General features: G+C 32.8%; 1 protein-coding gene across 1 annotated transcript in view; it reads right to left on the reverse strand.

Moving 5' to 3' along the window:
- The window catches only part of LOC106869890 (echinoderm microtubule-associated protein-like 2), a 374,285-nt gene that overhangs the window by 206,269 nt on the left and 156,796 nt on the right, over nucleotides 1–11,220 (reverse strand). Inside the window, exon 9 of the mRNA XM_052971985.1 lies at nucleotides 5,227–5,252. Coding sequence (XP_052827945.1) covers nucleotides 5,227–5,252 — 26 coding nt within the window. The remainder of the gene's footprint in view (nucleotides 1–5,226; nucleotides 5,253–11,220) is intronic.

The following is an 11,220-nucleotide window of genomic DNA, read 5'->3' on the forward strand; positions in this document are numbered from 1 at the left end:
AGTGTCCAGTAAATACTCTCCTCATCTGGTAGGCCAAGATGGTGTGGGTGGTGGGGACAACAGTTTACTCACCAACCACTCAACCATGAAACGTAATACCGAGTTACAGTAGCAGGACTTTCCTGACCTGACCTCAACCTCCCCCAGATACTATGTTTATAATTTTCTAACAGAAATGTAATAACACCCACACCAATTCAACCTCTGAACTAGGCTGTGTAACTGATTTCTCTTCAAATCTCTTGTGAATCTTAAAACACAACTAAAAACAGTTTTCTTCACAAAGAATGTCATGCCCTACATTTGTCACATCTGCTTTACACAATAACTTACATGGCTGACTGATTTCCCAAAAAATGAATTCTCACATTAAAAAAAAATATCTCCTCACTATAACTTCTGATAAATCCACACCCAACAAGCACATCCTTCCCTATTATTGGTCTCAGTCACTTGACTAAGGCCATGTAATATGTAAAATATAGGATCATAAATACAATGCAATTCTAGTACAGAAGAACAATTAGTTCCACATTCAGATAGAGGTCATTACTTACTTTATGTCATGTGGTCTGTACAAGATAAATACATTCAAACATTATTGTTGATTGAATTTAAAACTTTGCACAATACAACATTTTCTTCTCACTCTATACCACATCACTCATAGAAAAACAAACTTGAGTATACAGTATGTTTTCCACTGGAGTTTTCATGACTATGGGCTTGGGTTAGCTGCACAATTTGTTGGCCCACAAGCAAGATGTTTACATGAGACACTACTCATGTGAATGGCCATTGGCTCACAACTTACATACATATATATGTGTGAATACATGTCTATGTATATATACATATATGTATATATGTATGGATATGTATATATAAAGGAGGCTGTGCATGTTGTGTGCATTTATACATATACAAGTGTATGTGCATGTATCTATGTGTGTGTGTGTGTGTGTGTGTGTGTGTGTGTGTGTGTGTGTGTGTGTGTGTGTGTGTGTGTGTGTGTGTGTGTGTGTGTATATATATAGTCTACATCTATATTCTTTCATTTCAGTCATCTGACTACAGCCATGCTGGAGCACCAACTTTAGTCGAACAAATTGACCCCAGGGTTTATCTTGGTTACTGGAGATAGGATAGGATGTCATTCTGATGATGACTACTGAGACAACTGTCCTCTTATCTCCAGACATAAAAACATGTACTTTTCCTTACTGGTATGTTAGCTTTAGAGAATTCTTGATTCCTGTGATTATCTCCCCTCCTCATATGAAGATGGTCTTAATTGCCAAATGGCAATTATCATACTTCTTCTTGAGGCAGAGATAAGTTTAATAACTCCAGAATTTATGTTGTATGGTATTTGATATACCTGTATTTGTCTATGTTTACAAGCATGTATACATGCGTATATAATGAGTTTCCTCATTGTTTTCATCTGACATATATTCCACCTAAGTATGCATTGATCAGCTTAATGTTACTACAGCAGAGTATGATTGCCTGTAGAAGATTGTATTTTGAAGCCATCTTTTTGACCAAGTAACTGTGTCAGCTATTATCATCATATATGTACAATGATGATATGGAGGGAATGAGTCAAGGAATCTGAAAATGCTAAGTGAGGCTAAATACATTGAGCATAGAGATGAAAGATTTAGATTAGAGATATGTACTGAGATGAATTGTAGGAAATAGGGTAATGTTTGTTGTTACAGACTTGTACAGGAAAAGAAGGATAAAATATGAATTAAAACAAAAACAGAATGTATAAGTAAGATAAGGTAAAAATACATTTCTGCATTTACATTACTTATCAAAATGATGACAACTCATTTCATGTAGGGCACTCAGTTATATCACAAGAAAAAAAAACAAACAATGAAAGCAGTTTTGTTTTTCTTTACTAAGTGGGGATGCTGTTTTTTTATGCCTGAGATTATTAGATAACTTGGTGAAAAGCATTTCTCTAAAAAAAAACTTTTCTGATTTACAATAGCAAATGTTTAGCATAATATTAAGGAATATTTCTAAAGAGCAAGATGAATTTGGAAACAATTTTGTCTAACTATTTTGAAAGGCTGGAACCAAAGATTCCCAGTATTTTATTAATGTTCATGCATTAAGGGGATTAAAAAGTAATCATTGTCATCATTTAACATCTATTTTCCATGCTGGCATGGGTTGGATGGTTTAACAGGAACCAATATGTACAAGGACTGTTTTGAGCTCCAATATCTGCTTTAGCAAAGTTTTTACAGCTGAGTGCCCTTTCTAATGGCGGGACCAAGTGCTTTACAGAGGGTACAAGTGCTTTTTTTCAAGCCACCTGCACAATTGAACTTGCCATGCAGTTCACAGGACAAGCCCTGAGATAGGTGGAGCTAAGCTTCATGCCAGGGATGGAGGGACGACTATGAGGGAAGGGTCAGAACATGTTCCTGGAGAGGCATGGCTACTCACATCTGTTACAAGAAAAGGGATGGGGGAAGAAGAGAAAATTATCAGGAGCTGCAAGGCATAGATAAAAGTAATAAGGTGCCCAGGCAGCCCACCCACAAGGCACAAGCTAAGTAGAAGTAGGTGGGTGGTTTGTAAGATATGAGAATGGTGAATGAGTGATGGGGGAAGTCTACCATAATGGATAAGGATGAAAGGAGGATGAGAGTTATAATGGATAAGGATGAAAGGAGGATGAGTTGAGGATGATACAGGGATGGAGTAGCAGAAGTAGTGAAGATGATACAGTTGCTGGTGGTAGGGGCAGTAGAATTAGTGCATAGAGGGAGGGAATTGCTGTAACAGGTGGAGAGGCCAAAATATAGCACTTCCAGAACTCAGTTCTGCTGAGGAAGACTAAAAACTAATGGTTTTTTTTTTTTTTTTTGACATAAAATTAAGCATCAATTTTGGCTTCTGTTATCTCAATGAATCCTGATGCCTCTCCATTAACCTTTTAATTAAAAAGTGGCCTTAATTAGTCAACTTACTTCTAAAGCAATGATTGATACAACTGATAAATTATGCAACAGTATTTGCTAGCATATAACATACATTTGCATTTAACAGGCACTATACTTTTGAGAGGGAAATTTCAGAAAATTTTATAAATGTAAGAAGAAAAAAAATTTTTGAATACTCTAGCCAAGTGGTATATTTAAAACTATGAATCAGTCCAAAGATCTGTAGTTAAACTTTTATTCCTTTCTTAAAGCTTTGAATTTCATCTTTGCTGCTATCTCGGGAACCAAATTATTCTTCACTGCCAGCATCTTTGAAACTTTACAAATACTTTTTTTGCAGCTGTTCTCACCGTCATGAATTATTTACTCTTCCACACCATGCAAAGCATTAATAATAGTTCTTTCACAGCATCCCACAATATCTTAAGCCACAGACATTTTCATAACACTGTCTCTTCATGCATGTAGTAGTAGTAGAAGTATATTCATGCTAAACTAAATCATTCATGCATTTTTGATGCATAAAGGGTTTGTTTACAGAAACATCTATAATGGTAATTATAAGTTAAGGCCTCTAGTATAACTACCAAACCAGGAGATGAGATTTAAATTCAAGTACAAGTAGGGCAAAGTTTTTTCATCACTTCCCTGATTGTTTCCTATACCTTTTTAATGCATATTTGATTCAATACTGAGTCAGCTATATTTTAGAATAGACATGCACATGTACGCCCCTTAAATATTTTCTCTTTTGAAAGTTTTGCATTCAAGAATTACAAATGGTATTACTACTATTGGTCATTCTTGAATGTGAAACTTTATACAATCTCCAGTGATTGCAAAAACACTATAGGGAGTTTTTTATACTTTGAATTTTTCATGATCCTATATATAGGTGCAAGCATGGTTGTGTGTTAAGGCACATGCATATGTGTAGTAAAAAGCTTGCTTCCTAACAATGGGATGAGTCTCACTGAATGACACCTTGGGCAAGTGTCTTCTACTATAGCCCTGGGCCAACCAAACCCTTGTGAATGGATTTGGTAAATGGAAACTGAAAGAAGCCCAATGTGCATTGGAATTGCATGTTATATGCCAACAAATATGGTAATTTTATTTCTTAAACTTTACTCATCACATTTATTTTATAATACTGCACAGTAGCTTTTACAGGATTTTTTATCTTTGAACTTAGTTGTTTGCTATAAGAATATAAGTTGTTAAAATTTCATGTTATTTAAATTAAAAAAGAACTTTGAACATGTTATTTCCTTATGTCTCTGGAACATTGATTTCTTAAGCACAAGGCATCACCTAACAACCTTGCCCTTCTAATAGGGGCTACTAATCATAATAATGCATGTGCACACTTGGTTTTCACTGTAGCAAGGCATTTTCAGTATTGGGGAGATATTAGCAGAGGTTGAGATAAAAATAACATTGTTTATAACATTATAAAGGGAACATATTCTTTATCATTTTAAATTACAGTACTGAATATCTAAACTGAAATTACAGCCTAACTTTAGACACATTACTAACAGTGACCCTTAATGTCTTAAAAATTTGAACTCGTTACTACTTGCTTCTTTTAAAAAGTACTGTGTCCTTTCAAAATTAAAAATATTACAGAAAATGCATTTCTGTATAGAAACCAGAAAGACACCTTGCAAAATGATTTTTTTTTTTTCTCATTTCATTAATCAAAATATGAATGTACAATAGCTGTTTAAAATTTATACTTTTATTTGTGGCAGTTTGGACAAGATTAACTTTGCAAAACTGGTATGACAAGATTGTTGCTTATTAACAAATATAATAATCAATATAGATTAGCATTAAAAGGGTGAATATCAGCTGCTTAGTATCTTCTTTCGTTGAAGCTTAGTGTTTGACAGAATATGAGAAATATTTGAAGTTTTACTGTTACAATATTAATATAGTTTCATTAATTTCATTTTCCTTCCCATCGTCAATACTTAAGCCAATGTCTTTTCTAAGGCTTCTATTTATAAAAGTAGCCTTACTTTCTATGACAAGATTAACCCAGATTTGCAGCAAATACAATTGATAATAAAATATCAGTTCTTTTGATTCTTTCAACACTTGAAATTACAGATAAAATCGAACTAGATTGATTTCAGAACTACCATAGCCAATTTGTAATTCCATTTTTACTGCATTAAAAAAAATAAATAGCAATAATTATCATCCAACACTACATGCAATTTAAATATATAAAAAGGTACCCTACCTAGGTTCCAAAATGGTTCTTTTGAACTGGAGAAAAGAACAAAAGTAATGATTAACTCACAGAGGAATAAAAACAAACAAAAAATTTGATCAATAATGCAGAGTGTCATGAAAAAAAACTGATATTTAAGCATTTTATAAATGCATACAATTAAATTTAGTTACTAATGATAGTATATTCATAAAAAGTGACAGATTTCTAAACAGACACTAAACCAATGAATAAAAAAAATTAGTGAAGTTATGAACTAACTATTAATTTAATAATGAATAATTGCAAAATATAATAGCATAGTTAGATAATGAGTGATTAATCAAAGATTAGTAAATTTAGTAAAATGTGTTATTTTGCTGAAATACACAAAATTTCTTAAGATAAATTGTCTTCACAGACTCAAAGGAATGCTAAAGCTTAAAAATTTAAAACCTGTAAGAAAAAGAACTTTAGTGAATTAACTAAATGAAACAGTATGCAAAGAAACAACCAGAGGAAAGAATTTCACCAAAAAGTAATAAAGGGTATTAAATGATGTGAAAAACTAGAATTAGATGAACTTAATTAACAATGAACAGTTCATTTACTTTGATCCAGTAAATGAATCAATGTGTAACAAACTTTAAAATTTGTCTTTGGTCAATAAGTTATTTCCTATTTGTCTCTGTCTAGAAATCAAAGGAAATGGCTACTATTTACTTCAAACTTTGCTTTTGTGACCTGGGCATCAATGTTTTCAAACATATTTTCTATAACATTTCAGACAGATTCAGTGCTGAGTTACTGAAGCAGAACTATTGTTATAACAAATAATCTGCTCAATACCATAGACTTGCTTGTTTGTTGCTTGACCTTAACCACTTGAGCATGTCTCTTAGTGGTTGACAATATGTCCCTCTGATCATGAGCAGGAGTAGTGGGGGAGCATCATAGCTATGTGTTAAGAAGGATTCTTTGAGGTTTGAATAAATGTAAAAAAAAGCAAAGTTTGAGGGCAATATTAGCCATTTCTCATATTTTCTAGGGGTAAGCTACCCAAGGACAAAAATCATGTTACAGTGTTATTAATGACTTCTAGGTATTTATCCATGAGTTACATTGATTCAAAATATTTTATTTCATATAAAATGATCCTTAATTAAAGACATTGAACCCTTTATCAAATGTCATTTTATAGAGATTGAAAATCAGTTAAAATAACAATCTGTTTTAAACTTTAGGTATCAATATTTATCTTCTTGTCAAGTACAGATATTTTCTTAACAATTCAGGGAGATCCCTTAATTAGCTAGCTAGCTTTGAAGGGATTTTCCCAAAGATTAACTTAATTAGAAATATGTTATCACCCAACTGCATTCACAGTTGAATATGTCTAAAGGAATAAAGATTCAAGATGGAGGATTTAACCCCATCACCCAGTTTGATATTTTTCTTGTCAATCACAAACCACGTAAAAAAAAATTAAGAAACACTTTCAATTTTTTTATCATCATCATCATTATTACTGTAATAAATCAGAAACAACTGATTATTGTACACCAATAATTTGTCTAGTGAGAGATATAGTTCTGAAAACCAAAAATACCCACAAAAGGAAAGTGACCACCACCAAAGATTGTTAAATTATTCACACAACAATAAACAATAGAATAAATTTAATTTATGCTTTACATAAATTATATTTTTGTCATAATTAGTAAAACTTAATTCTTCTGATGTCTATAAAAAAATGAAAATTTAAAATCATCAAATGTAATCTTTTTTTTTGTACTATGTAAGTATGATGCTTCTAATTGAATATGAAAAATCTCTACAACTGTCTCAGAAAATCTACACTGAAGGTTTTTTGGGGGGTTTTTTTTTTTTTTCTGATAGGCTTGAAGCAAAGGAATATTCCCAGATCTTTATGTCTCTAAAATGAAGAAACACTAGCAGCAGATTTAAAATCTGCAATACATGGAGGTAGTTCAATGCTTAATTAACTTAGCAGTTCTGACAGTTTCACAGAAATAAATTTACTGTCACTCAAAGACTAAAGAGCAATGCTTACAAAATATTTCATAAAATCTTAATGAAACGAAAATTATATTCTGAAACATTGCTCTAGTTAAATGCAATCCTATTGTTATACAACTATACATTAACATTAACATTAACACACACACACACACACACACAAACACACACACACACACAAATGAAAAAGTGGCACTCAACACATTTGGAAAAAGTTGCATATATCATTCATTTAACAACAGTTTTCATTTGGCTCCATGCATTTTAAATGCTATGTTTGTTCAATGAGCCCACAAAAACAAAGTTGCATGGAGCCAAATCAAACTTATTAAATAAAAAAAAATGTGAATGTGTGTGTGTGTGTGTGTGTGTGTGTGTGAGAGATTGTTTAACATCTATTTTCCATGTTGGCATGGATTGGACTTCAACAGGAACTGATGTGCCATACACACACACACACACACATATAAATGCATATATTATATATACATACATACATATGTACATCCATCAATACATACATATACATATGGTGGCTGACTACTCATGACTGAGGAAGACCATCACTGACCATTAAGAACATTGTGCACTCTCAGTTCCTGAGATGTAAACAAACCAATACTGGCTGTCAAGCAGTGGTGGGAGACAAATACAACACACACATATGATAGGATTCTTTCAGTTTCCATCTACCAAATTTACTAACAAGGCTTTGTTGGTGTGGGTCTATAGAAGACACTTGCCTAAGGTGTCATGCAGTGGGACTAAACATGTTATTGGGGTGCAAATTTCCTACCACAGAACCACACACACCTGCACACACACACACACACACACACACACACACACACACATGCATCCATCTTCTCTGCTCTGCTCACTATTCCTGGGAGGGGTGTGGGGTTCTTAGGTACCTCCTCTGGTCCTATCAGAAGCAATTATTAGACTTCCCAGCCAGATTCCCAAGTGTGATCAACTGAGACTAGGGATATTATCCAACTATCTTTGGTCATGAAAGTTGGGAAATGACCAAAAGCGTATACACATGCACACATACACCCACATTTATATATATACAATACATGCAATTCCCATGATAGAAAATTATTTTTCAGATGCCAATGATTTTCTATCTTGGGATTTGCATGCAGGTCATTCAATAAATAATGCAGTTTTTTTAATTGCTTGAACTAAAAGTCAAAGGGGGATGGAATAAACTAGCTGCATTAACTTGCTATAAAAGCAGGTAGTAATTTTAGCTTGTACTTATTCTTAGTGCCAGTTTTGAAGAATGCAGTTCCTTTTTAACATTTTTTCAAAACTATAATGCAAATTATCTTACATGTATCTGTGGTATATTCAACCACTTATATGCTAGTTCAGTGAGCAGGCAGCGCAGTAGCTCACACAACTGAGTACCAATTATTGAACTGACAGAGATCCATTTGGTTTTTATATCATTTTAATTATGAAACAAGAAACAATTGTATCTAATGTTTTAATTAATTTCTGTTTTGACAAAATGCAAACATCTGATTCTTTATGGAGATAGATGAAACAGTTTAAATATTTAGTTATAAGATGTGGCTACTCGCATTACAGTTTAAATATTTCTATTTGCAAAATAATGCATTATATCATGGTGATACTTTAGTAAAGCGAGTAGCCACATCAAAGTGACAGATGAATGTTGCTACTAGTTTAACCCCAGGCAGATTCTCCACTAGCTGGTCTTCAGTGCAAGCTCTGCGTCCTTTATATACAATATATCACTAGAAGTGGGAGCGAACCCCAACTACCCTCCAGCAGCTGACAGTCATAAAATCTCAAAGAGAGTATGTAATGTATACTAAACAGTAAAGTGAGTAGCCATACCGAAGTACTACTCCATAACTTGAGATTTTATAAGTAGCTATTTTGCTTGTTGCAAATCAGTGACTGGTGGTCACTTTGTTTACAATATATCACTGGCAGAAGTGGATCTTAGCTATCACTCCACTGCGCAGATGCGCACGGCTGATGTGAGCCAAATAGCTCGAAACTGGCTAGTACCTAGGATCCTGACAGCTGCTGGACGGTAGTAGGGGTTCGCTCTTCCTGCTAGCAATATATTGTATATAAAGGGTGCAAAGTGTTGTACCGATAACTAGCTGGCGGAGAATCTGCCTGGGGTTAAAATAGTAGTAACATTATTCATCTGCCACTTTGATGTGGCTACGCACTTTACAGTTTAAATATTTCTATTTGCAAAATAATGCATTATATCAAGGTGATACTTTAGTAGATAATACTTCATTTCATGTTGCTTATGGATATATATTTTGCGTGAGTGTATGTGTGTGTATTTATATATCATATACATACACGCACACACTATAATGGGACTGACAATGAGATGTTTGTAGTTTATTCCAGTAATTTAATATATTTTAATTTCCAATTAAACAATGATTTTTTAAAGCTTCTAAATTAAACACCACCAGAATTTCCAGGTTGTGAAAGATAATAAGGGTTATAAAATTAAACCAAAATATAAATAAAGCAAATATAAAAAAAAGTGGGTGAAATGTTATAGAATTATAATAATGTAATAGAAACAGATGAAAGTTGAGAACCAATAGATATAAAACTCCAACAAGAAATATATGCCAAGTTGAAAGCTGAAGAAGTTATCTGAAATGGTGTTACCCTTTAGGATGTCTGCCAGCCAAACTACCATGAGATGTACTACGTCTATAGAGGAGAAATAAGCATCAAAAATATATTAATAACCAAGGCAGCAGTCTCAATTTGGACACAGGATTAGGATACATTCCTATAATGAAGACTTTATGTATAGAAGCATGAATGAAAAAATTGAATATCTCCTGCCTTCTTTGCAATTATACCTAGAAACTAGTTTTCACTTTTTTTTGCAATTTTAGAGAATAATTTTACAAAACAGAAATCGGGTATTGTACAAAAGCAGAAATATTAAGTAAAACATACCAAAAACACACAGAAATATAAGCCTTATTGCATAGGCTCAGGAACAGGGGGTGCAAGTACATCACTTAAAATTGGGTGGTGGCAATGAAAATGCTTTGAATATCCTCTTGAAAAACTAGGTTTGCATCCCACTAAGCAAATTTTATTCTTGCATTTATGCCTTATTGTTTGTGTAAAACAGTGGGATATACAAGTATAAAAATATTTGTATCTATATGACAGAATGCAAAATCACAAACACAGTCCTGAGAAGAAAATCATAAACATAAGTTATGCACTGAATATGGAAACAGGAACATTTGCTGAAATAAAACTATATATTAGTCACAATAAAATAGGTTAAATGTATGGCTATCATTTAGATTGAAAAGTAAATGATAAAATTAGAAATAAAAAAAGAACTGAAAAACAAAAAGCAAAGCAAAAATCTAGACTTCAGTGTTTGACTTCTGCCAAGATTGTAGAGTACTGAAAGTTTATGTCATAAGGAAAGGGAAGGAAAGGGGTAAGGTAAAGCAAGAGGGAACAAGGTTTTTAAATGTTTAAACCAGTTTTATTGTCCTTTGTCGGGCAAGCCTCAAGTGGGTGCAAAGAAATTTGCTTTGTAACCACATGATTCCTGACTCAATTCCATGACATAGCACTAACTAAATGTCTTCAACCATAGCCCTCAAGCTGACCTTATAAGTGGAATTTAGTAAATGGAAAGGACACAGAAGTCCATCATATGTACAAATGTATGGGAGGCTGTATATTTTGCATATATACAAACATACATATACAGATATATATATATATAAATATATATGGATGTTCATCAATGAGTTCATAAACCTTGGTTCTTTTCCCTAATACTATATATTAATATATTTTATACTGTGAAGCTTAATTTAATTTTAATTTTTAATAAATTGATTTTAATTGAGTTTTTACCTGTAATTTTGGATTTTATCTCTAATATTACTATTATTATTATTATTATTATTTATATATATA

The sequence above is a fragment of the Octopus bimaculoides genome, chromosome 11, assembly GCF_001194135.2.
Source record: "Octopus bimaculoides isolate UCB-OBI-ISO-001 chromosome 11, ASM119413v2, whole genome shotgun sequence".
NCBI classification, from domain to species: Eukaryota; Metazoa; Mollusca; class Cephalopoda; order Octopoda; family Octopodidae; genus Octopus; species Octopus bimaculoides.